Source organism: Opisthocomus hoazin, chromosome 18 (assembly GCF_030867145.1).
Source record: "Opisthocomus hoazin isolate bOpiHoa1 chromosome 18, bOpiHoa1.hap1, whole genome shotgun sequence".
Classification (NCBI taxonomy): Eukaryota; Metazoa; Chordata; class Aves; order Opisthocomiformes; family Opisthocomidae; genus Opisthocomus; species Opisthocomus hoazin.
This window is the reverse complement of record NC_134431.1, coordinates 6,529,195-6,556,288: the sequence shown is the minus strand read 5'-3', so window position 1 is coordinate 6,556,288 and position 27,094 is coordinate 6,529,195. Positions and strand designations below refer to the sequence as shown.

The window sequence follows — 27,094 nt, the reverse complement described above, 5'->3', positions numbered from 1 at the left end:
GAGCTGATACTGACCTAATCCCTCAGCAGCCCAGCCCAGACCTGACCTGCTGCAAATTTCTACCTCTATCAAGAGCACAAACCCATGTTCCTCTCCCTGGCAGTACAACAGCCCCTGGATCTGCTTTCCTTCAGGCCCTGCTTAAAACCTGGACAGCAAAACACACTACATAATCGTGAATCAAAAGGCAAATCCACGTGAGCCAGCAGGTGAAAATGCTATAATGCGTTTTGTTTGTTTGGCAAGCCCTAAAAAGCATCATTAACTGTTTTCTATAGTTCTTTCTTTAAAGGCTTACTGTTTTTCCTTCTCTTCCCTTCCCTGCTAGGGTCTTAAATCCTTTCTGCTCAGCAAACACTAATTTTCTTTTGTCCTGCTAGTGCTAAAATTGATATCTCTGTTCGTCCCTCTTCCTCCCTTCCTGGTACACCTAATTGACCATTATTGCTAATAATGTCAGCAGAGATCTGGGAGGGCTCCTTAACACCGAAGCACTCCTGGGGAACCAGCTCAGGGAGCAACCGTGGGCAGAAATGAGCACTTCGTTCTGCTGTCAGCCCTGCAGAAGCAGATTGCTTGACGTACACTCTCCTCCCCCTACATTCAGAAGTTTAAGTCAATAATTTGAAGGTCGTATTCTAGAGCACAAGCTGTTTCAACACCCTCCTGATGACGCCCTGCTCAGCTGCATTCTCCCGAGGGCAAACACGAGCGTAATAGTGGCCTTCTCCTCCGGAGAGGTGGACAAGGTGTCAGCGTGCAGCTGCGTAGAAGGGAAAAGCACAAATGTATTTATGTTGCACCAAAAGTTAGGGATGGTGGCTAAGCGCTCGGAGGCAAATCAGTGATGTGGGGACTAGGCTATGGCACATGGTATCAGGGTACGGATGAAGCACGCTCCAGCTGCGTAACTCTGCTCTTGCTGAGGTCATCAGCACTGAATTTCCACCAGGAGAAGATAAATGGTCCCAGGCTCAAGGACTTGGTGGCAGAAAATGTATTGTACGGAAGATACAGAGGATGGGGTGTCGGTGCTGGGGTTGTGAACCCCGTGGGCTTCACCAGGGCGTTGCAGGGATGGGCAGTGGTGGCAGCCGCATGGGTTGCTTCCCCTGTGGGCAGGGCAGCTGGTGTGGGAGCTCCCTGGTTTGTACAAGAGCAAACAGCAAAGATGAACCAATGCACCTTTCCAGAGCATCCCTGATTGAGGTGGCCACACCAGCGTGCTCGACCTTGCTGTGCAGGTACTTGGAGGTGGGTGGAAATGTCTCGGTGCACTCAGGCCCCCCCCATTTCACAAGGCTTTGCTGTGATGGTGCACAGGGACCAGCTGTGAGCCACTGAAAAGTGTTTGCTGAGAGGCTGGGCGCTACAGCAGGGTCATTTCTACTTCTCTAGAAATAGAGAAGGCTCACCTGGAATTGAAGCTGGCAAGGGATGTCAAAAACAACAAGAAGGGCTTCTTCAACTACATCAGCAGCAAAAGGAAGGCTAGGGACAATGTGGGGCCGCTGCTGAATGAGGAGGGTGTCCTGGTGACGGAGGATGCGGAGAAGGCAGAGCTAATGAATGCCTTCTTTGCTTCAGTCTTCAGTGCTAAGACTGGCCCTCAGGAATCCCAGGCCCCGGAGGGAAGAGATGAAGCCTACAAAGAGGACGACTTTCCCTTGGTCGAGGAGGACTGTGTGAGGGATCGCTTAAGCAATCTGGACGTCCACAAATCCATGGGCCCCGATGGAATACACCCACGAGTGCTGAGGGAGCTGGCGGATGTCATTGCTGAGCCACTCTCCATCATCTTTGAGAGGTCTTGGAGGACAGGAGAGGTGCCCGAGGACTGGAGAAAGGCCAATGTCACTCCAATCTTCAAAAAGGGCAAGAAGGAGGACCCAGGGAACTACAGGCCGGTCAGCCTCACCTCCATCCCGGGAAAGGTGATGGAGCAGCTTATCCTGGAGGCCGTCATGAAGCAAGTGGAAGAAAAGAAGGTTATCAGGAGTAGGCAGCATGGATTCACCAAGGGGAAATCATGCCTGACCAATCTGATAGCTTTCTACGATGACATGACTGGCTGGGTAGACAAAGGGAGAGCCGTGGATGTTGTCTACCTAGACTTCAGCAAGGCTTTCGACACAGTCTCCCATGATATCCTCCTGGGGAAGCTGAGGAAGTGTGGGCTGGATGAGTGGTCGGTGAAGTGGATAGAGAACTGGCTGAATGGCAGAACTCAGAGGGCTGTCATCAGCGGCGCTGAGTCTAGTTGGAGGCTGGTGACAAGTGGTGTCCCTCAGGGGTCAGTACTGGGCCCAGTCTTGTTTAACTTCTTCATCAACGACCTGGATGAAGAGTTAGAATGTACCCTCAGCAAGTTTGCTGATGACACCAAACTGGGAGGTGTGGTAGATACACCAGAAGGCTGTGCTGCCATTCAGCATGACCTGGATAGGCTGGAAAGCTGGGCAGAGAGAAACCTGATGAGGTTCAACAAGGGCAAGTGCAGGGTCCTGCACCTGGGGAGGAACAACCTCATGCACCAGTACAGGCTTGGGGTGGACCTGCTGGAGAGCAGCTCTGCGGAGAGGGACCTGGGTGTCCTGGTGGACGACAGGTTAACCATGAGCCAGCAGTGTGCCCTGGCTGCCAAGAAAGCCAATGGGATCCTGGGGTGCATCAAGAAGAGTGTGGCCAGCAGGACAAGGGAGGTTCTCCTTCCCCTCTACACTGCCCTGGTGAGGCCTCATCTGGAGTACTGTGTCCAGTTCTGGGCTCCCCAGTTCAAGAAGGATGAAGAGCTACTGGAGAGAGTCCAGCGGAGGGCTACAAGGATGGTGAGGGGACTGGAGCATCTCCACTACGAGGAGAGGTTGAGGGAACTGGGCTTGTTCAGCCTGAAGAAGAGAAGGCTGCGAGGGGACCTTATAAATGCCTACAAATATCTGAAGGGTGGGTGTCAGGAGGATGGGGCCAAGCTCTTTTCAGTGGTGCCCAGTGACAGGACAAGGGGCAATGGGCACAAACTGAGGCACAGGAAGTTCCGTTTGAACATGAGGAGGAACTTCTTCCCTCTGAGGGTGACGGAGCACTGGAACAGGCTGCCCAGGGAGGTTGTGGAGTCTCCTTCTCTGGAGATATTCAAGACCCGCCTGGACAAGATCCTGTGCAGCCTACTGTAGGTGACCCTGCTTCGGCAGGGGGGTTGGACTAGATGACCCACAGAGGTCCCTTCCAACCCCTACTATTCTGTGATTCTGTGATTCTGTGATTCTGCTTCTGAAAATCATAGAATCATAGAATGGTTGGGTTGGAAGGGACCTTAAAGCTCATCTGGTTCCAAGCCCCCTGCCATGAGCAGGGGCACCTTCCACCAGACCAGGTTGCTCAGAGCTCCATCCAACCTGGCCTTGAACACTGCCAGGGAGGGGGCAGCCACAGCTTCTCTGGGCAGCCTGTGCCAGGGCCTCACCACCCTCATGGTAAAGAATTTCTTCCTTGCATCTCACCTAAATCTCCCCTCTTCCAGCTTGAAGCCATGACCCCTTGTCCTGTCACTCCCTGCCCTTGTCACAAGCCCCTCTCCGGCTCTCTCGCAGCCCCTCCAGGCGCTGGCAGCTGCTCTAAGGTCTCCCCGCATTCTGCTCTTCTCCAGGCTGAACAGCCCAAGCTCTCCCAGCCTTTCCTCATAGGACAGGTGAGCCATAAACATAGCTTAGGTAAAAATGGGGAAGAATAGTGAAAAATTGAGCACATCTTCTGGAGACCTCTGACAACAAAAGCTTTTTATTCTGTATTTTCCATGAAATGGTGCTGTGAGGAAGAAAAGGAATGGCTAGGGAAAATCCCACTGCTCCCCCACCCCTCGCCTGCAGCCGGGCAAGGGGATGCTGCAGCCATGAAACAAGGCTCCCTGGGATTCTCTCCCCACAGCTGAAGCAAGGCTGCTTCGATCCTACCTAACAGCTTAAACTTCTTTTTCCAAAAGCTAAATTATTTTTTAAATCTTTCCATTTAGTCATTTGAGGAAACTCTCTTTCTCTGGAGAAATTATTCAAACTTTATGTTCAGTAAGGAAGAAATAAAACATGATCGTATTAATTATGGTTCCTCATTTAATGTAAAACTATAATCAAATAGCTTATATGTCTAAACAGTTGTGGCAGCCGTATTAAGAAATTATGACATTAAAGGCTTTTTAAATTATACATCGCAGAAGAAACTGATCCCACATTTAGAAAGCTACGACCTTTTTATATTCAAGTAGAAACATGAAGGAGCAAAACGCTTTCAAAATAAACCCACTGCTGCTTTAATTTCAAGAAAGTCCTTAGGATGCTTGTGAAACCAAACTTGATTTTTTTATTTTCTTAGATTTAAGCCATGGTGCCTTCTTTCGAAAGGAAGGGGCAGCCTGGTTGAACATATTCTGACAAAGCCCATGAAGCAAAAATTGCCAAGGACATGAAGTCTGCAAAGCTGGAGCAGTGGAAACTGTCACTTCTGGCAGGGCTCGACTCGCTGGGTTTCTGCCGAACCAGTGGGGACTTGTGGTGTCTGCAGCTCCAAAGAAGTCGGCCTCAGATGTGAGGGTTGATTTCCTGCGCCAGAAAACCCTGGAGCACTTCTGTCTGCGTTTCAGGGCAAGACTTCCTTCCATTCAGGAGCAGGAGCAGCTCAAACGCCCTGCTAGAAGGGAGAAAAGTAGGAAATAGTCAGGATTGCTGCTCAGAACAAGTCGGGGGGGGGGCTCCTTCTGCGGGAAATCCCGAACTGCTATTTTGCGTTCAAAATCAGAACAGTGGGCTTCTGGGGCTGGATTTTTTTTTGTTTGTTTTCTTAGTACTCTCTTCCTGCAGAGTAGGGATGTTACATGCGAACCAGCTCCCCTCCCCGCGTGGCTCCGTGGAGCTCAGTCCCTGCGCTGCCGGGCCATGCGGCGGGGTATCGGAGAGTACTTGAAAGTTAAAGGTCTCCTTCGAATGGTAACCGTCTACTTAAACCTTCTCCATAAAGCCTGGAGCTCGAGATAAACCCCCTCTCGCTGAGCCCTCCTTCCCAGCTGTAAGGGCGTACTTTGACACCGGATAAAATCCATTGTTCGTGACTGCTGGCTCCTGCGACTGAAATGACGACTGCATGCAAAAACTGCCATCCACAGCTCGCGAAACTTGAAATTAAAGACTTATTTCCAACCTCTCTGTAAGGCACACAGCACAACCAGTGCTTAGACACACCTCAGATGGCCGCGTGTAACATAACCGCGTAGGCTGAAGGTGACAGAATATCACCAAGCGCATTCTGCGTCGGGTGGCTGATGGCTCCTGGGAATTGTCTTCGCTGCCTGGGGAATCCATTGTGTTGTGAAAAACGTCACTCACTGGGATTTGTAAAGCGGATTCAAAAGAATGGGGTCAGGAGTAGCATAAATATGAGTTGTCTCATTCGTTTTTGTATCGTTGTAATGAATTGTCTTCGTTCCATACCCAGACAAACGGATCTGGGCAGGGAGGGGCAGAAACAAAGCCTCCTGTGGACAAGAACTGTCGCAAAAGGTACGGACGTGCGAGTTTTGCAGCACCTTGGGAAGTCAAGCCCTCAGGAGTTGGGGAATCATCCATCCCTGCTCCAATTCAGCCCCTGATGAGAGGGGTCGATGGAACAGCCGGCACACCCCCAGGATGCCATGAACGGGAGACCCGAGCAAAGCTGCCCCACATCACGCATGTTGGGCATCTCCCAGCTCTTCCAGGCATGAATGTCCAGCCTGAACCCAGTAACAAACATCTGCAACCTCCTCTTCCCAGAAAAACATGACAAATTCCCACAAATGCCAGATTCTTCCTTGCATCTTCTCCAGCCGCTGGCAGCGCAGCACCCTCAGCTGCTCCTGCTGAGCAAGAGCCATCGGCCATGTCTGCTGCTGGCACGTGACGCTGCGGTGGCTGAAGAGGGAAGATGCTGGGCACAAGTCACCAACCCAGGGACAGTCCATAACAGCATGTGACTAATTTGTCTACCCCAGGAGATGGAGAGGTCCATCGCTGCGTGGTGTCACCATGGCAGGGCACCAGCCCTTCTTCCCGGGCTGGAGCGTGCCGGCGGGCAGCCAGGCTCAACTCTTCCTGTTCCCAGGCCAGAGGACGCTCCTGGGGCTGAATATCAAAGGCCTGCTGCAAACAATGTCAGCCAGAGTGCATAAACAAAACCTGAAGAGAGGTCACAGCAGTTCCCAAAACAAGAAGTCACCAGCGGTTAACAAAGGATAAAAGCAAAAAGCAAGCCCCTGGCCCCCAAGTTCCTTCCATCTGCACCACCCTCGAGCAGGAGGGCGTCCATCACTGATGGAATCAAAGCTTTCCTCTCCATTGTTCCTCAGCAGCAAGCACAGCCCGTGGCCCTCTGCCACCGTGGAGCGTGGCTCAGGGCCATCGCAGCAGCGTCGCTGCGGGCTCGGGAACGTCCACAGCACAGCCCGGTGCCTCCGAAGCAGATGTTCATGGTCCAGCGAGGTGTTGCTACTCCCAAATCCGTATCTTTGCAGAGCTCCGTAATTTGCACGCCTCAACCTGTCCTTTCAACACGCGTGAGAGGGCAGAGTCCTACGATGGTGGTGGATCCCATGTAGAGACAGAGTCCAGGAGCACTGCGCTCGCTTGCCTCCCTGGCTACGTAGCATTAATCAGCTCTAACGATTTACAGTCTCGTTCCCGTTTTATGCACATATTGGTACTGCTCCTGTTCTCATACTCCTCCCTTGATGTCTCCTGGAGGTTGCTACCAAGACCAGGCTGGAGGAACCGTTGATCCAATGCAGCCTTATTAGGGTAAATTAACGACTGAATCTGGACGAAAACTATTTTGACCTAACAACCTTCATGTTGCCCTGTCTAAATGGAGAGTTTGTCCATGCTGCAGAGACTGGTTAAAGTGCCAACAGCCCAGGAGTACCACTGGTGTCCCCACCTACCTTTCCAAGGATGCAAGTCTCCTCTGCTTCATCCACCACACCAGGAACTTGCTCCAACGCAGTCTCCATCAAGGGAAACACAAGGCCCAAGCAGAAAGTAGCTATCAAACAAGAAACTAAAACCACTATTCATCATTACCAGCAAAAGCAAGGTTTGCCATGCGGGGACTATCTTTCAGAGAGATTTGTTCCCTAAATGGGGCTTTTCATGAGAAATCCACTTAGTATTCCTCTAAAATTCCAGGAGGGTGAAATCCCCCACTCCTTCATCTCATTAAGGATGAAGGAATGCCAGGTATGTGGCAGGAATCTGGGGTGAGAGGAGGAGTGGGGTATATTTTAACCAAGCTGTAGTGTGGGGAAAAAAAAAAAAAAAGGGATCTAAGGATCAGGATTTGAAATGCAGAGAAGCGCTGAGAAGCAATGCCAGCCAGGAGCATCGTGCTAACGCACATACTTCACCCAAGGGACACTAACCTAAGTTTAAAGATGACAAAAAAAACCCCAGCCCTGTCACATTCAGAAATCAGAGGAGCTTTTCCTAACCCTAGACAAGCTATCAAGGCGTTATGCAAGAAGCTTACCAATAGCTCAAACCCAGCGCTAGCAGATGGCATCTACCTTGTGACAACCCTCCTCGCGCATGGTGGAGTCCCAGGGGCATGTCGTCGTGGATACGTCTAAGGGAACAGTTTGGGACCTCTTTAAGGCATTTTACCTCTGGAGTGCTGACAGCTTATTAGCTGACAGCTTCTAGATCAGGTGAATTTACCTAAGCGTAGCAGACGAAAGGCTGGAAGGCAGCTGGTGCTCAAGGTGAGAGGGGTGACAGGAGAAGCCACCCCTAAGAAATTGGGACCTGCATGCCCCAGGGGACTTCTGGTCATTGTAGCAGCAACCTGAAATATCTCTATACTGGGGTGGAGGAGCACTGTGAAAGTCCCTGCTAGCCCTCAAAGCAGAGCAGGAAGGCCAGGCCAACAGGACCATTTCTTCTTTGGACACAGCTGGGCTGCCATTCAAACGCAGAAACAAGTGTCAGTAAGGCAGGCCAGTTTTTCTTATTTATTGTCGTTCTCCTTTGAAGAGAACGAGAACACCCTGAACAACAACATCTTCACATCAAAATCTTTAGCGGAAAGGTAAGACTACACAAAATCCATTTGCACAGACCTAAACTTGCCTCCCAGCAAGGCAGTGAGTCCCCAGCCTCCCATGCTCGCACGGGACAGTTCTCCAGCTGGGCATATGGAGCTGTTCAGGAGCATGGCAGATGCTCCAGGAAGCAGCGCAGAAATAGGGCAATAGTTTGGAGGGAAGAGAAGGAAAATCAGCCTCTGCTGCAGCCAGCAGCCTCCCACCCCTCCTGAGCATCAGGGCACTCGGGAAAGTGCCTGCACAGTAGAGCAGCCCCATGTGCCACCACAGCAGCTATGGGGCTTTGGGGCTGCAGATTGCCATCACCTCACAGAACTTCTCCCACCCAGAGGTCCACCACACACCCTTGCCCTTCATCTAAGTGAGGAAGGGACCCAACGCGCCGTGGTCTTCCTGCTATCCAATACTTTATCGTCCACCACGTTCCCAAGCAGTGCAAACATGAGGAGCTTAGATGCTTTCCGAAGGTGTCTCTCCTCTGAAGTTCATTTGACACAGGTTTGAACAAAGCCACGCTTTGTCCTTGCCTGTTGTAAAGCTCATTTGTCCAGCCAGACCTGCCAAGAGCAGAGCACTGAGTTTCCCCGAGGACGAGCATCCTCTTGGTCTAACAGACTGACTACGGCTACTGGAAGTGCAGGAACCTCGATGCCTTCACAGAATCTCACTGGCCACACAAAAGATGCTTTCCCCATCAGCACAGCACATTTGTTTTCCGACAGATAAAGGGAGAAGCTACTCCATACTTCACCTCAGCCCAGAAATAACAAAAAGCTAAAAAAATACTGTCCTGCCTAAACCCACAATTTTAAGCGTAAAAGAGTCTGAGTCAGACCATAAATCCAGCTTGCTTCCTATTCTGACAGCAGTCGATAGCAATTGCGTAAGAACTGAAGCACACCTGCGTGGAGTGAGTCTCACCATACCACATGCTGCTCCCAGCTGCAGGCAACGAGTGGTTTGAAGACCTTCCACTTGGCCCACTCTGCACCAAGCACAGAGGGACCTATTCTCCATGATTTTATTTGCCTCCCACCTGATCCCCCCAAGCCCCTTTCCAGCCTTCCCACCACCCCTACTGTCTCCTACAGTAACTATGTGTGAAAACCTCTGCTAGCACCACTCTCGGGCTAGCTTTGCTGCCATGGATGCTGAGGCACAGAACCAAGGTCAAAGCAAACCGACGTGGCTTGTCATGAGTAAATAGACACGAAAACGGACCCAGGTCCCCTGACTCCCGATGCAGTACTTACTCTCATCATGGTCTCTGCTGCCTCAAGAAATGGAAACCAAGCCCACTGCTCAAAAAGAGGAAGAAAAGATCCCCAAGGATGCAAAAAACCCAATACAATTTGAAAAAAAAAAAAAAAGAAACTTGAAACTACAGCATTTTGCCACCCTAAGAGGTAGGGCCGGGCCCACGTGACGAACAAGGGGGGGCAAAACGCATGTGTCATCTAAATAGAGGAAACCAAGCATCAGAGAAGAGGGAGCGAAACGAGGCTGAAGAACTCCTGGCAAAGTGTACCGGGGGTTTGAGCCCTTTAAAACGGAGTGGTTTTGTTGAAGCCGGTGCTCAGGGAGCAGCTCGCTATCTGCTCAAAGCAGTGGGAGTGAGCAATGGGTATCAGCGCAGCTGCTCTGCGCCTGACATCTTGAACTGGGGTGGAAATCCCACCATATGACTTTAGGGATAATGTTAAATCCATTACAGCATTCTCCCCTCCCCTGCTCATCCCACACAAGCTTCAAAACTTCTGGTTTACGACTGGCTGCTAGGGGATCATTGCAGGCTGCCTCTGGAGGGATAATCCTAAATTTTAAGTGACAGCTCATGGGCATCTTCTCTTTCTTCTGAAACGCTGTCTTACACAGCACATTAAGTATTTCAGAGATTAATAACTGGAGCAAAGAGTTCTAATCTTGGTGTCCTAGCGGAGATTTAGCAAAGAACCGTTAGTGTTTGAAGTTGCTACGGCGCAGGAAACGTCAGAAGCCTTGAAGACCAAAAGCATGGCTCGTATGCAGCTCCAACGGAAATCTGGGACATCACACACGTGACCCATGCTGAGTCTCCAGGGCTTCTTGCTGACGCGGTGTTTCCACTCGGAGCAGGTCTGAGGGACCCTGCGAAAGGTGGAACCGTTTGAGCTCGCTTTTAGATTAAATAGACCGAGCTCCCCAAGCCTGTTAAATTGCAACTCGTACTTTTGTACTCTTTGACCTGAATTAGGCGACAACTGCATTGTACAAGAGGGTTACGGGTTGCTTTGAACGTAACACACCGAGGACCGGACGGGAACCACTTGACCAGCTCGCAGGACGCCTGCCAGGACAAACACCCGACAGATTTCGAGGCTGCCTGCACAGCGGCTCGCTCCAGAGCAGCCCCGCAATCACCTGGCAAAGGCTCTCGCAACGTCAGTTCAAGATTCCTGTCCACAGAACTATCTTTTTTTTTTCTTTATTTTTTTCAGTAAACAGTTTTCTCGCTCCCACTGCCCTCACACAACCTGAAGCCCCATTTAAAAGGAGCCAGGCAGGTGCCTTCCTGGCCTGCTCCCCTCTCGGGTGCCATGGGCCAACACACAGCAGAAACAGCCCAAGCCCCTTCTGGCTTTGCTGAGCCCTGTGCCAAATATATGGAAAACAACCCAATTCTGCACGTGGGTGGGAGAAAACCTTGCCCCGAGTGTCACAGAGGTGGAGCTCCACAAGGACTCTGACCAACACCGCTGTTGAAAATAACACCGTTGCGTCCTCCTGCCCTCAGCACCATGCGCTTCTTCCACCCTTCTCCTGCCAGCACCAAAGCTCACGTAGCACCGTGGTATCGGGGAACTAAACTTAAATGGGCAACATTAATTCTGTTTTGCAATGTTCACACTTTTCATGGTGCTAGTCCAAGCAACTGAATGCCCACCAGCTCATTTAGAACAGCCTGTGACGGTGATCACATCGGCCAAGTTCATTCGTTACTCCAGCTATCGTGGGCATAAAGTAACAAATTAACAGCTAATATTTAGAAGATTATAAAATTATGCATCCTTGAAGCTGTTGAAGCAGCTGATCTGGCATCTCAGTACAGAATTAGACAGCTCTGCTTTGAGTTCATGGAAGCGAAGTGGTTGGCACAGTTTGGCCAAACATTTAGCAGCAATATAGCCATCCCCTACAGATGGCCTTTCAGGTTTTCATTCCGGAAGAGCTCTGTGCCACCACACGCTCTTATCTATTAGCGACCAACACCAAGCATCAGAACAAACTCCTGTATCTCGAGTACTTACTCTGCCACGATAGCTAAAGATTTGTCAGCAAGGGGTCAAATAGCAGTGGCACATCATACACTGTACTCCAGGTCACCGATAAGAACTGAGATGAGAAAAGACACTTCCCAGGGTCTAACTAAGCCATGTTTCAGCACAGCACGTTTTTCCACATTCTTTTACCCCCCATAGCATTGCCTTAATGGTCCTGAAAATTGGTATGCCTCCAGGCAGCTAGGGATAGGATCAATAGTCCAAATTTGAGGTTACCTGAAGGCAGAAAGCTCCCTTCTACTCCTCGCCCTGCCCAACAGCCTGTTTGGACCCGGCCAAAGGTCCACCAAGACCCGTACCCCAGTTGAGAGCGACCAGCGCTGGGTGCCGCAGGAACCGTGCGAGAGGGCAGGTCTGTAAAAACACTTCCCTTGCACGCCCACCAAGGAACGCACGGCTGCAGGACCTCCTGCGCACAGGTGAGCCCTCCAGGTCCGAGAGCAGGTTTCTGTTTTAAACCGTAGATCTGAGCAATACTTCATGAATCCAGAAGTGTGTGTACCACATCATGTGGCAACAAAACGCCTCACTTGGACACCAACAAGCTCCTTGTGTCCTCTGTTTTGAATCTGCCAGGTGACAACTTATCTCGATGCCCCTGGGGACAGCAAGCCACCACCTCTTCACCTGCTTTATACCAGTTACGGTCTGGGTATTTCCCCCATACCTTCTCCAGCTTAACGGTTTACAGCTCTTGCCAAACTGATGATGGAGTCTGCTTAGGTTTCATTTAGCATTGATTATTCTTATGGGAAAGCAACAGCGAGTTGTGCAGTGCAAGAACTGAATCCCCAGTGAAATTTCAGCTAGGGTACGTTGTGTGGCAGGACAGGGGTCTGGCTGCAAACCCGCATTCTTCAGCAAGGTATAACCACTCAAATACATCCTTACTGCCGTACTCTCTGAAGGGGTCAAACCACTGAAACACAGAAGTGGTAAAGCAAAAAGTTTGCTTTATTGCTAAAACAACTCTTGATAAAGAAATCCCACCAGTAAAGAGCTGCCCTGCTCAGCCACCACTCTTGCAAAACCACTTAAGGACTGTGCAAGACTTGGCAGTCCTGGCTGCGCTCTCGGGAGGGTTCTGTCCGTGCAGCTGGACAGTGCTTTATGTGACCAGGTCTCCAGCTTCCACCAAGACATCGAGATTACTGACATAAATCAAGTCAAAAAGTACCTGGAACCCCACCGCTTATTCGGTGGTGGTTTGGCAGAAAGCTACATGCAGGAAGGAAATCAGACACGACGAGAGGGCAGGAGGCCTGCGGAGGGAGGGCACACACCAGCCCCTCCAGCCTCCAGCAGCATGACGTCATGACGAACATGTCCCGACAAATGCTCGCTGTGACGAGCGAGGGAGACGCCTGCTGGGCTGACTCGCTTGATACAAGCCTTGATCCAGCTTCCAGATCATGCAATAAAAGCAGTATAAAACCAGTACAATTCAATCAAACTAGAAAAAGCTGTAAAACATACACTCTCTAAAAACCCTGAGTCTTACTATGAGAGTTTCTAAGACGGCATTTTTCTCCGGAATGCACTTCTGTTGTGTTCCTCCTTGCTGCTGCACACTGCTGTGCTACGTGTGAGCAGCACTCAGTGTTGCAAGTGCCACGACCATGCCAGCGTGGCTTGTCCTCCCCGTTAAGCGACTGGATGAGGTGCTCAGCGCTCTCTGAGCAGCCAGCAAGGCTAGGCTGACGCCTGCGCTCCATGCACGGCTCCCACTGCACCCCAGTAACTCCTTTTCTCTGCGCTGTTCTCCCCACCCGAGGGTCAGTGGCAGAGGCGCGGCGCTACGCCTGCTCACAGGGATTGCCCGTGCCGGACGTCAGCGCTCTGCCAGGCGCCAACGCCTCTGCTGTCCGTGGGGCCTGCTTTGGAAGGCGAATGGGAACATAGACATTTGAAGCGCAGTGTTCCTTGAGGTATTCTCCCCCTTTTTCTTCATAGTCTTTTCTGGTTATCCAGCCTTCCTCACGGGTCATGTATTCCACTGCCCAGTCCCTAGCCCCATACCAGGCATCTAAAACAGGACTGGAAGCAAGGTGAACCTGGATGGAGGGAAAACAGAACAACAACGTCAATTCAACACAGGAGAGAAAGGCCCTTTTTACCCCGATTACAATGGTATAGGACGCAAAGCACTGAACTTCAGAAGCCCGAGGTGATTATTCAGTGTCTCTGGGGAACAGTTATGTTAGGAATTGGTCTGAAGTGTGTTTTCACCTTGAGATCAATTCTCCATGAGCTGCTTTGTTTCTGCAGGTTGAGAAGGCCCATGGGTGTATCATACAAACAACAGCCATCACAGCTGGAAGCCAGTGCTGGAAGAGCTGGTGGTACTGCAAAACGAGTGTCAAGTGCTCCAGCAAAACCTCCAGCCCACTTGCAGCGGCAGGGAGGAATACTGCAGGCTAAGAAATCACAGTATGTGGGAAAGAACCACACGTGCTCTTTCCGCTGGTGTAGGCTCATACTTCCATTTAACTGCTCCTATTACTGTGGCATGAACTGCTTTCCTGGTTCAGCTACGGGCTCGCTAGACTAGACACCAGGTAAACCCCACATGCGATATCTGTGAACTGACAGCTTTCTGACAGGACCACGCTTTAATGGAAAGAAGGAAGCTCTTACTCAGTTACAAGCAGCGACATTAAAAACAGGTGAAAACGCACTCACTTTCTTCCCACAGACACAAGTCACATGCTCCAAACTTAGCAAGCACATCCTTCCGAAAACTACCAGGCGTGTGGCTGTAACTAAGTTTCTGCCACTCACACCTGGTTCAGAGCTGCGCACAATAACTGCGGAAAAAAAGGGCTGTGGAATCACAAGATTATATTTGCAATGATTTTTTTTCTCTTCCCAGTTTATAACCTGATTTTCTATTCAAGAAGACAGTAGATTTGAGGAGACAAGGCGGTTTCAGAACAGCAAGGGAGACTCTTGCAAGTCTCCTTACAAAATGCACCGCAAACTCTGGGACTTCCCCAGCTTCTACTGTGCTTGCCAAAAAAGTTGCAAAGGATCACAGGTTTGCAAGATACTCACGGACTCTCTTTTGCTGCTGTCCCAGGCAGTCATTACATGTAACAAATTGAACACATAACTCAGTTTCGAAGTGAGGAATTTTTCCCAGCAACTACTCCTAACAAAAGCTCCAGACAGTAATTGTCCCAGTCCTAAGAAATCAATCTGCAAACGTCCAGCCAAACATGCTTGTGTGTGCATGGTCCTTCAGCTGAACCAGGTTTTCCTTTTCCAAGGCATCTACCCTACTGCATCTAATGTCTTCAGGAAGAGCAGCCGTATCTTTGCTTAACCTTCATCTTCTCAGGTCAAAAAAAGCTGCTTGCAGTGTCTTGTCCTAAAACTCTCTCCATTCCCTGCCCCAAGTACACCTGCTCTGTACCTCTCTCAGCCTGAATTACTTCTGAACACAGATGAGCAGGCTATTCACACAAACCTCACGTCAGCACACGTACCTGAAAAGAGGACTGGAACGGCCGCATCTCCAGGAGCTCCTTCTGGACTCTAGCTTTCAGTCCAGGATACGTCATATTTCCACCAGTGAGAAAAACATTCTGGACAAGAACAGCTTGTTGTTCCTTTGGATACCTACAGGGAACAAATACCCACTTCAGCCTGTCTCATGGACACCTCTCCTACCAGCTGAACAGCTATGGGGAATACTGATACCTTGTCTTCAGGATTCACTGTGAGAAACTTCCTTCGCTTCCCTAGCATGAAAACCTGTGTTCATCTGTTTTCTGGAAATTCAGGGGGTGGCAGAAGAAAACCTTTAAAGCATTCTGTGTGCTGTACCCCACAAATCAACACCTTGGTAGAGCTGGAATTCCTGCATTTCAGAAAACGCAATCTCATGTGTTGTACAGTCCAGGGGTGACATTTCCCTAATGCTAAGTTCTCTGGAAATCGTTGTCCAGCAAGCGTGCCTACACCATAACTTAAAAATGTCACTCCTGATTTTGGTCTCACAAAGATGGAGACTGCCAGGTCATTGTTTCGTGGGATGGACATTGACAAGGGTTTGTTGTTTCCTTCTACAGCAAGTTAGACCAGGGGTCTCCAAAGTGGGGTGTGTGCAAGACAATCCATTGGGGTGCAGGAAGAAGATTTTTTTTTGTACTATTAATAAACAAATAAATCAAAATAGTGTTTATTTACCCTTTATCTCACCCTTTTTTAATTTCTATTTTTGTGTAAATTTTAAGATGCACACAATACGTTATTTCAGTAGTACCTGTATGTGACTTCTAGACATATATATACTGGAAGTGTGTGCTCAAAAATTTTTTACTGATGGAGTAATCGATCAAAAAAGTTTGGAGACCACTGACTTAAGACAAGCAGAGTTACATGTGGTTTCCAGAACAGGAAGACATGTCTAACCTGCAATGCTCAAACCCACCAAAAAGAACTATTCAAATCTATTTCCTCAAATCATTGTTAAGTAACCAGTATTGCAAAAGCTGACATGAAAACAAGACTAGCTTGCTTGAAGCAAGTGCCAAGTAGCTTTGTAAACTCACCTCTCAAGGACATACTGCATGGTTTCTGCTATACCAGCCTGGTCTTCTCCTATCAGGGAGGGCTGGAAGACAATCTCTGGAGCCCTGATTCTTTCAGTGCCAAGGAAAAGCTGGTGGTACTCTGCCAGGTTAAACACGGGCTTTAAAAATATGAGATTGAAAAGCAGTGGGAAATTGTGTTAGAGAACAGTGATATCCTAGAATAAGCAAATTATCCAAACAACTCTGTACAAAAACCAGATTGTAATGCTCTCACAGAGAAAGGGACATGCTGTAAAAGTTTCTGTAAGACCAGGGAAGCTGGACTTTTCCTATACTTCATTCTGTTTGCTGCCACTCAATCCAAAGGCTCAACCTCACAAGTTGAGAGCTGTGTCCACTGGGATGCGATATTGGACTATGGATCACGCACAAAAAACCCCCGTGAACAGGCCTTTTTTTCCCTAATAACCTGGCACTGCTACAACAGGCACTGCCTGCAGAGTGAGCCAAGCGGGTAGATACATGTTTTAAACCATCAGCTAAGATTGCAAGGACTTCTCCTCTCTTAATGACCTGTTCAGATAGTTTAATCATCTCTTCCAAGAGCAGGCAAACGATGTTTGCTTTTGGAGAAATGTCAGCAGACTAGCGGGACAAGCAGGAGGCAGCAACCTCCAGCACAAGGTGCAGCTATAGAAATCAAACCTGCACTGCAGCAACAGGCTTCTCAACTTCAGGCTGGTCCTCAGCAAATAAAGGTTCAAACTCATTAATGCTTTCCACATCCTCCAGTGACTGTTCACTGCCCAATGGATCCAAATCAGGAGTCTGGAAACAGAGAAGGTATGTTAAGGTAGGCTAGCTCAGGTGTGCTAAGCACATATATGACACCAATTCTGGTAGCACATTTGGAAAATTCAACCCCGATTCTCTCCACACGTGCCTGACACCAAATACACTGCTCTCCAGCACTGAAGACAAAAATTAAAACGGTGAACAACTGAGAAAACAGGAGTTAAGACAGGCATTCACTCAAAGTATAAAAATCAAACACTTTTCAATAAATTTATCGTGATGCCACCTCAGAAATTAAAGGCCTTAGTCAACAGGCTACCAGGACCCTAGCAAGCCGTGTGCTAAATAGAACAGCATATTAAAACGTATTAAAAAAAGATTTTTAAATTGGTTAAAACTTGGTGCACTCCCAGCACCTCTAACTGCTCTATAATTACCAATAAATTCCCTGTCTTGCTTGTGTGGGAATACAAAACAAGTATTTGTTAGCTGCCACACAGTGTGTGACGGTTTCACCCGCCCAGCACCTGCAGACGGGACATACCGAACGCCTGACGCTTCACACAGACCTGGAGGTGCTCCCAAGGCCCCTCCTGATGAAAAGCCTCGCTCAAAGTCCGAGAGCACTTCACCGTTGGGAAGTAGGAGCAGCTGTTTAATTATCGCGTTTATTTTTGTTACAATGTTACCTTTGGGATTCTGTTGCTACATGTTTGACTTTGTTATTTTAAACTTGAAACATTTGTTGCAATGTCGAGCACGCAACACCAGGATGAGCTAAAGCTAGATCAGTTCAACATTCTGAAGGATCTAGCTTCGCCCCGCTTGAAAACCAAGCAATTACTCAAACTGAAGATTAAGCACTGTTTGTTGTTAGAGTAAATGAACGGTAGTCACCCGAAGTCATCTCCAACACTTACGATTTTTAAAATCCATTTCTTTTTATGCCTTAAACATAGCAACAGAAGCAGCACAGAACCCTGCTGAAGAGTTGGCACAGACACTAGGACAACATAATTAGCTTTTCGTCTCCTTTACACGGCGGCAGAGGGGCGGCCTATCTTCACAAGCAGTTTCGGTGATAATTGTAGGCTCTCTCACCAAGCACAGACCAAACAAAGAGGCTTGCCGATTCATTCCCAGGTCTGAGGTTGCACCTAGTAAAGAGGAGGCGCGTGGGATCCAAACCAGACATGCTGGAACTTGGGCACAACCACTGGGCAAAACTACAAGGAGCTGACAGCCTTTCAATTATCTCTTTCTGAACGTTTTCTTTTGACAGGAGGCAGGAAGTTTCCTTACCGCAATGGCAAGCCCACGATCTACCTCAATTTTGCTAAAACGCAGTCATTCTGATTCTTACACAAAACCTTCCTGTTAAGCACGGGCAAAATACAAGCAAGAAGATACCAGCTCACCCGTTAGTTTTGGCTACATCTTAAGTGCCACCTGAGATGCAAGACGGCCTACATCTGGCACCACTCTTCTCTAGGCCTCAGTTTTCTGTTTGTCCCTACCTTTTCCCGAGCAAAGACTGATACAACTAAAAAAGCTCTGTCTTACGGGATTTGACAGGCAATTTCAGGTAAATCCATGAACAGCCCTAGACCATCTCTTAGAAGCAGCTGCTACGTGCTGGGCCTGTATTAGTCTGGCAAAGCAGACAAATAAGCTTCTCATCTTCAAGGCAACTCCAACAACCAAGTGTAGCAATTAATCTTTCATTGTCGACTAAACAGAACAGAACATGCTGCTCATTTGCACCAAAATAGATAGTCAAAATGAAGGCAAAGGGTTAGCTGTTTACCATAAATTTCTCTGCACCTGCAAGGTGCACAGAAATGAAAACAAATACTGTTTTCAACAAAAAAAACTTGGTAAATTCTTCTACATCTTTAATACAAGGCCAGAGACATTTAAGGATGGTTGTCTTGGGATTATAACCACTTGAGATTCAAGTACTTAAAACTCCACATTATTTAATTGTCAGACACTGCAGGGGCGGGGAGGGGGGAGCCTTTAACATACCAGGCCCACTTATTTCACCAAAGCTAATGCAAAAGCAGAAGTAGAGGTTGGTTTAAAGTATAAACAAAACCACATTAGCTGCTGCATTTACAGCCTCTAAGCAAGGCAACGTTAAGTAAGGACAGTGGCTGGCATACGGAAAAGAAGGTTATCAGGAGTAGTCAGCATGGATTCACCAAGGGGAAATCATGCCTGACCAATATGATAGCTTTCTACGATGACATGACTGGCTGGGTAGACGAAGGGAGAGCCGTGGATGTTGTCTACCTCAACTTCAGCAAGGCTTTCAACACAGTCTCCCATAACATCCTCCTAGGGAAGCTCAGGAAGTGTGGGCTGGATGAGTGGTCAGTGAAGTGGACAGAGAACTGGCTGAATGGCAGAGCTCAGAGGGCTGTCATCAGCGGCGCTGAGTCTAGTTGGAGGCTGGTAACTAGTGGTGTCCCCCAGGGGTCAGTACTGGGCCCAGCCTTGTTTAACTTCTTCATCAACGACATGGATGAAGATTTAGAATGTACCCTCAGCAAGTTTGCTGATGACACCAAACTGGGAGGTGTGGTAGATACACCAGAAGGCTGTGCTGCCATTCAGCGTGACCTGGACAGGCTGGAAAGCTGGGCAGAGAGGAACCTGATGAGGTTCAACAAAGGCAAATACAGGGTCCTGCACCTGGGGAGGAACAACCCCATGCACCAGTACAGGCTTCAGGCAGACCTGCTGGAGAACAGCTCTGCGGAGAGGGACCTGGGTGTCCTGGTGGACGACAGGTTAACCATGAGCCAGCAGTGTGCCCTGGCTGCCAAGAAAGCCAATGGGATCCTGGGGTGCATCAAGAAGAGTGTGGCCAGCAGGTCGAGGGAGGTTCTCCTTCCCCTCTACTCTGCCCTAGTGAGGCCCCATCTGGAGTACTCTGTCCAGTTCTGGGCTCCCCAGTTCAAGAAATATGAAGAGATACTGGAGAGAGTGCAGCGGAGGGCTACGAGGATGGTGAGGGGACTGGAGCATCTCTCCTACGAGGAGAGGCTGAGGGAGCTGGGCTTGTTCAGCCTGAAGAAGAGAAGGCTGCGAGGGGACCTTATAAATGCTTACAAATATCTGCAGGGTGGGTGTCAGGAGGATGGGGCCAAGCTCTTTTCAGTGGTGCCCAGCAACAGGACAAGGGGCAATGGGCACAAACTGAAGCACAGGAAGTTCCACCTGAACATGAGGAAGAACTTCTTCCCTCTGAGGGTGACGGAGCCCTGGAACAGGCTGCCCAGGGAGGTTGTGGAGTCTCCTTCTCTGGAGATATTCAAGACCCACCTGGACAAGGTCCTCTACAGCCTACTGTAGGTGACCCTGCTTCGGCAGGGGGGTTGGACTAGATGACCCACAGAGGTCCCTTCCAACCACTACCATTCTGTGATTCTGTGAGTAACTACAAAGGGAAGCAGCGTTATCTGCAGTGGCACCTTCTCTGACTCACTAGGGCTACTTTGTTTTTTCTCCAACTTCTTAAAGCTGTGCAAGAAATTTCTAAGGAAACTTACTGATTTCACATAACTATACTTCAACTACTGTCAGGAAGGCTAGAGATTATGTTTAGAACTCTGCAGAATCAAGCTATAAGATGTGCTGTTCCACGCTGTGCTCTGGAGCACAAGAAGGGTGACTGATTGCAGGCAAACTCTACAAAATCAAACCTGTCACTTTCTGTGCCTGCATAGGAAAGCTGGAAGAGTGAAGCAGTTGCCAAGCTAACAATGAGTTGCAGCCTGTTAAAGGAAAAGCTTAGTTCATCAATAAAAGTCTGAAGGGGCACATTTTCAAGCATAGAAATTTGATTCTCTCATGGATAAGAGAAGGATTAACTTGGTGAAAACATCATACCTCTGGCTTGCTGTCCACAACATCTACTTCGATATTGACTTCTGCCTGTAGAATTTTCTGCTTCGTTTGTTCAACAGACAGACTCAATTTGTTGATATAAGACTGAAGTTCTTCTGCAGAGTCCATGTTCAGCTCCACCAAAGCTTTGTGGAATTGATCCATTTGACCATCTTCTAAAAGTTCCTACAGACAGAGTTAGCTGTGACGAACAATACAGGGTAAGCAACCGTCTGTCAACTGCACGTGTGCGGACACTTTGCCCTTCATTACTAGATATTAAGATACACACGCATTCAAAATATTTCACAGAAGAAGTACTGTTCAGAACCTGGAAGCATCCTCTGCAGCAGTAATCCCTCCCTTTTATCTTGCAAGTAACCTTGGAAAGCTTCTATCAGAAACTACACTGGACAGTCGTAGCTTCTTTACAGCGATGCACGATCTTCTGCTAAAGCTCCGAGGGCACCCTGCCCTCCTCCCAAAAGACCGCACAGAAAACTCTGCCTTGATTACCTGTATGTACAGTAACCTGTCCAGCCTCTCTTGGTCAAGCTGCAGCTTCTCTTCTCGACGACGTGCATTGAGTTCTTGAAGCCGACGTAATTGCTGCTGCCGCCTCTCCTGCTTTTCCTCTGATGTCAGAGTGCTTCCCAGCAGTTTGTTAGAGAAAGGCAGCTGCATCTTGTGCATGTTGTTCTCGTAGTACTCTGGGGACCGCCACTTCTGCAGCTCTGAATGTTTTAAAAGCAAAATAACTGTTTTGCCAGGCTGAAACTCATACGTTGCACGCACTCCACACTAACTTCAGACTTAGCAGAAAGGAGGCAACAATGGTCCAGACGAGGATTCCGTCACATCTTGGCAGCTGCCTCCGTATTTAGCTGCCCCCTCAGACCTCCCAGGCACAGACTGGGTGCACACAGTTCTTACTGCTCCGATCTCCAGCGTGCAGGAAACACAAAGTACCAAGAAGTGGGAAGCGCACACTAACGTCTCTTCTCTCTTCCCAAAGCAAGGGAGAGTTCTCACACATCTCCAAGGTCTCCTGCAGGCTCTTTCATAAGTGAAAAATTTAAGAAAATACTTTTCTTCGGCCACTACTTGGGATGACATTTACCATGGAAATTTTAAAACTTTGTTAATTCACAAAAAGCCACGAGAAGTGTCCTCCGCAATTTTGGAAACCTTAAAGCAGATAAGAAACAGGGCCAGATGCAGGAATCACCCTAATCATTTTAACGTTTTATTGGAAGTATGGAGTAAAGTAACTAATAAAATAAACTTCTTTAAAATTCTTTTCCTCTGAAATAATTCCAATTTTTATTCACAGAGAAATTTGAACTAATACAGCGTGGTTTTTTTTTTCTGTAACTTTGTTTCTATCTTATTCTTAAATTTGAAACCATGGTCAAACATTTCCCATGAGGCAGATTACCAGAGAGACAGCTATAAAGTAAGCAGAACAGTAGAGTATTCCTGCCAGAATACCAGGCAACTTGAGAACAAGGGATACAGAGGACAAAACTAAGTTTGGATGAACACTGCCTAGTGGTAAATTGCAGCTGGTTTTACCTTCTATATAGTCCTCTGCAATGTAGCTATGCTCATGCAGTATTTCCTCCATGCGACTGAGAGTGATGGCAGCAAAATGTCCCGGGTATTTGAGCTGAAGGAGGCGTTGCAGATACACAGCTGCTTGACACCCTCCAAGATTAATACGTTTGCAGTTTTTAGCATCCAGCCTGAAAACACAAAGAAACACAACTGAGACTGGCGAGATCCACAAGTTCAGCATAAAACAGACCTCCTACTTTCCCCAGTATTATTTAATTTCTGATATGGTCTGGCAGACATATGAATATTCACAGATAAATATTTCAAGATTCAGTTACCAGAGAATGGCACACACCTGCTTTTCTCAGACAACAAGCGCAATCAGTGCTTTGTTTTTTGCAGATACTTTCTGAAAGGCTCTGTTCTGCTTGAAAAAACCCAAACATCAAATAATTTTGGCTACAGCAAGGAAATGTTCTACTTTAAGAAGGGAAGTGATGGTTAGAGGAGCTAAAAGTCATTTCTTTAACCTTTGTAACATTCCATAGTTGGCCAGGTGTAGCCCTCAAAAACTGGAACCACCTACCAGATATAATAAAGCCATTTCCTGTAGTAAGGATTTAAATAAAAAAATAGAGCAATGTAGCAGCATAATCAGAATGATAAAAGCATCAAGAACTGCAGAAATCTCACAGAGAACTTTCTTTCATGCCAAACCTGCTTTAAAACCTAACATATGTTTTTTTAATGTCTGATCTTACCTGGGGCAGATATCCCCTTCTACTCTTGGAAGTACAGGTCTATGCACGAATAGTAACTAAAAATACAACAGGTACAAGGACAGCACTGCTTCTTCAGTTCAACAGAACTTCGCAACATCTGCAGACCTAGTTTTAACTGGTCAGTATAAATGAGGACCTGACAAGAGCATATACCACACGAGCTGGAATGCTGAAGGCTAGAGGAATGGGTAAGTCAACGACCGACAACAGGAGGTTGCACCGTACTTCGGACACCGAGAGCTCACCTGCCTTCTAAGACTGGCAAAATGTGCGTACACTGATAGCCTGACGATATCACCAGGCCACTGCAGGGCCAGCTCTGCCTTCTGTTGTGGTAAAAGCTGTACAAGCTGTCGACGCCATAGGACACTTTTGGCACTTGATAACACTCGAAGAGGAGCTCTGACATCATTTGTCTCGAATACAGAGGATTGCACACCGCTTCTGTCAAAACAATTGGATGATCGACACAACCCTGTGAGAGATAAGAAAAAAAAATATAAAGGTATGAAGGGAAAAGCCAGGGATGCTTATCCTTGCTGCTTCTTCTGAACGTCAGCAAGAACTCCAGCAATGAGGAAGCACTTTACGCGTAGGCTATCAATCACATAAGTCAAATTCTATCTAGTGCTTAAGGGGGTAAAAAAGAAGTCTTGCTACAGCAGGGCTTCCGACTTTAATTCAAAGAATAAACTGCTAAGGGTGGAGGTGAATGGATTTTTAAAAGCATATATGAATTACTAAAAACCTAAGTAACCCAAATCTATGCAACGAGGAGGTGAAGTGCGAGTGACGACTTGGCGGAAGCTTAGTTCAGCACCAGGCAAAGCTTCCAAACGGGTGCTGCCGCGCAGGCGAAAGGCGTGAGGGTCCGAGGCGCAGCTCCCAGCTCAGCCGGGCACCCAGCGCAGGCAGCCAACGCGCGCCAGCAGCGAGGACGCTGTACAAAACCAGCGACGTTTAACGCTGGTGTCCAGAACCGAGCCCGGACGCCGGCTCTCGGCCCGCTGTTTCCTCCCGCTTTCACCGCCAAACCCCGCAGAAACCAAGAGCGCAGCGGGGCTCGAGGGCCAGGAGGGACCCCGGGCCGGGCCCGGCTCCACGGGGGTCGGCGGGGCCCGGCCCGCCGGTACCTGCGAGGCGACGCCGAGGCGCTGGAAGACGTGGTCGAGGAGCAGCTCCTGCAGCTCCAGCTGGACGGGCACGTTGCGGTCGAAGGGCGAGCGGAGCAGCCAGCGCAGCGGCTCGGGGCTCCCCAGGTCGTTGCCCACCTGCGTCTCGGCGCCGGCCCCGCCGCGGGCCCCGCGGCTGCGCGCCGCCAGCGAGCGGAACCGCAGCAGGGGCTCGGCGGGGACGGCGGGGTCGGCGGAGGCCCAGCCCGCCCGCGTCTGGAAGGAGCCGTTGTCGATCACCAGCGGCACCGGCTGCGGCGTCCGCACGGCCGCGCTCGGCTCCAGCACCGGGTCCGGAGCCCAGCGCGCGTCGCGGAAGGCGAACACCCGACCGGCCGCCGCCATTTTGCGCCCGCCCCGGCTCCCTCCGGCCGGGAACGCGGGCGCGGAGAAACGTTCCGGGCCGGCTGGTGACCCTGCAACCCCCGTCACCCCGAGTTAAAACTGGACCCTGAGGCCTCCCCCGTGCCCGTGACCCGCGTGGGAGAGAAAACCTGCGGCCCCGGGCTGTGGCCTCCTCGGCGTGGGCTCCCTTGAGGCCCCGGCAGCGGGCAGCTAATGGCTCTTCCCACTCGTTCGCCCAATGCACAGAGTAGTGGTGAGGGCTTGCTTTGATCACACAGGGTTGTTATTAAGGTGAATTAATAAGAATTTGCAAGGTTCATTTAGATCTTGGCATTAAAAGGCTCGTTTCAAGGGGCTGGTGCTACCTAAAACCAAACACGTGCCCGCGGGAGCGTTCCGTGCACGCGAAGGCTCGTAACGCGCGCTGGCATGGCCGCTCCCAAGGCTGCCGAGAGCCACACGCACCAGCAGCTTAGCCAGACCCCGCCCTGGGAGGCGAGCGACACGCAAAGGTTTGGTTTTACTGCAGGAGAAGCACACAGCGCGATGAACACCGAGTCACCGCAGCCGCGTACCTGGTCCCGCTTTGATCCCCACTGAACTGCTTTGCCTTTACGGACACACCTCCTGTGAAACGTGCTAGCTTGCCTTTCTGAGAGGGAGCTGCGATGAAAAGGCAATGAAAATACGAAAGTTTATTTTCCTAGTAGATAGAAACAATTTCAATTACAAATTTAATTAGCATTTTTTTAATTAAACTATTTAGTAGATGGAAACATAGAGAGTAGACTAAAAATAGAGTCCATGTTAATATGGCATATGTCTGTGCTCCACGTCAAATAAGAAAGCCTGGGAGCACTCACTTTTAGCTAGTCATCCTTGAGACCTCTGCAGGGTGGCTTCTGCTTTATTGATTTCTCAAAAGCAACCTTGGCTACCCAACTTCAAGGCAGCTGAAGTGCTTGGTTATCTCCCCGATAGCTGAAGACATACCTTTAGCTCTTGTTTTAACATAAGCCTTGAAATCTTTCTGATTTGTATTTATCCTTTAAATAGCAGCTGAAGGAAGGACAATCAAATCAGATGTTTTCTCAGTTCTTCTAATCCCATCTTTAATCCCTACTGCTCCCTCCCTGCCTAGTGCAGGGCTGTCCCTTTTGCTAACTGCGCTGAGCAGGTCAGCGGTCTTCTTGTGATAAACGCGGTGATGCAACGAGAGTTACTAAGAGGAAGGCAGTAAAGCGGAGCGGGCTAGCTGTTCTGAACTCGGTGTAATGTGAAGCAAGCGATGAAGTATCCTCTGGTTCCTTTGGAGGATGAGCTGGCCTTTCCTCTTCTTTTCTTCTGGCTTTGTTTGCCATTTGTAATGCTATTGATAATGATTACTATCTGGCTACAGCTTCTACTTAATGAAGGTAAGTTCTGCAGTTGATCAGGCGAAATGCTCCTGCATAAAGGCTTTATCTATTAGCTGCGTCTTTAAAGTGCTCTGCTAGCTATTTTTAGGCTCATGCCACTTGTCATGGAAGAAAACTAAACGTTTTCTAGTACTGTTGGTAAGATATGGAAAATCAAAATCAAATGATTGCTTTTCTGTTAAAAACGCTTATAAGACAACAAGCTGCTGCCAGCTGTTCTTCCTTACACTCTCCTTTTTCTCAGAAGTAGTTTGACTGAAGAAAGGCAAAGGACAAGTCATTTTTGTAAATTGCTATAAAAAGTCCCTCCGAAAGCAGACCTAACTCTTTAATTTTGTATACTTTAAAACTCTGGCATTATAGTTCTCTTACACCCCTCCTTTTTTTGGGGGGGTGGAGGGAGTGGGGGGATGTTCCCAGGAGAGCTGTTAAGGGATTCTTTTAGCAATGACGAGGCTGACAGAAAATTTTTGAAGGGAACAGGGCATGCATTTTCATTTATTTGTGTATTTTGCTCCTCTTTCTAGTCCATCACTGATTCTTATTTCCAAGATGTCAGTAACTGGCAACAGGCTTTGGTTTAGGCTAATAATAGGCTTGCAGATGTACTCATGAGGATAAAGCCTTGCTAGCTTGCCCTAATCCTGGAGCGTAAGCAATCCCAGCTGAGGAATCAATCATAAGTTCAAAAGCAGCGATTCAGCCCTTGCAGAACAGCTGTAGAAAGAACAATAAGAACTAAATTTGACTTAAGCTTTTACTTCTATTTGGTGCCCTCTGTTCTCACTTAATAGCGTGGTGTCCAGTCCTATAACAGATCCCCTGGGAGTAGCGACACCGAGCTGGCTCCTTTGGACCCACAGACAGCAGAGGAGCAGGAGGCAGGCACCGCAGCAGAGCCTTGTGCTGCTTCCTCCCTCCGTTCCTGTCCTGCACGTGTGCACAGGCTGCTTTTTCGCCTTTCATCTCCCACTCTGCAGGCTCAGCACACAGCAGTCTCTGCTTGCTGCAGCAGTAAAGTATCTCCCCTCCGCACACTCCAGTGCGCTCTTGCAGGGAACCGATCATAGTAATTAAAAGGGCAGGTTGTAAGGGGTTGTGACAATGGTACAAGCTACCCTGAGCAGCATGGGCATGGCTTACTGCTGGTGCCC

The 27,094-nt window shown here is 48.9% G+C and overlaps 1 protein-coding gene across 1 annotated transcript; it reads right to left on the bottom strand.

Annotated features, from left to right (window-relative positions):
* Nucleotides 1-12,282: 12,282 nt before the first annotated feature.
* ACTR5 (actin related protein 5) lies at nt 12,283-24,522 on the bottom strand. The gene is made up of 9 exons (XM_075438869.1): nt 24,139-24,522; nt 23,251-23,480; nt 22,242-22,411; nt 21,183-21,400; nt 20,670-20,852; nt 16,683-16,805; nt 15,996-16,135; nt 14,928-15,060; nt 12,283-13,493 (listed from the first exon to the last, which is right to left on the bottom strand). Exons 1-9 carry the CDS (start codon nt 24,520-24,522, stop codon nt 13,236-13,238), a joined length of 1,839 nt encoding a protein of 612 aa, XP_075294984.1. The 3' UTR covers nt 12,283-13,235.
* Between the last annotated feature and the right edge of the window lie 2,572 nt (nt 24,523-27,094).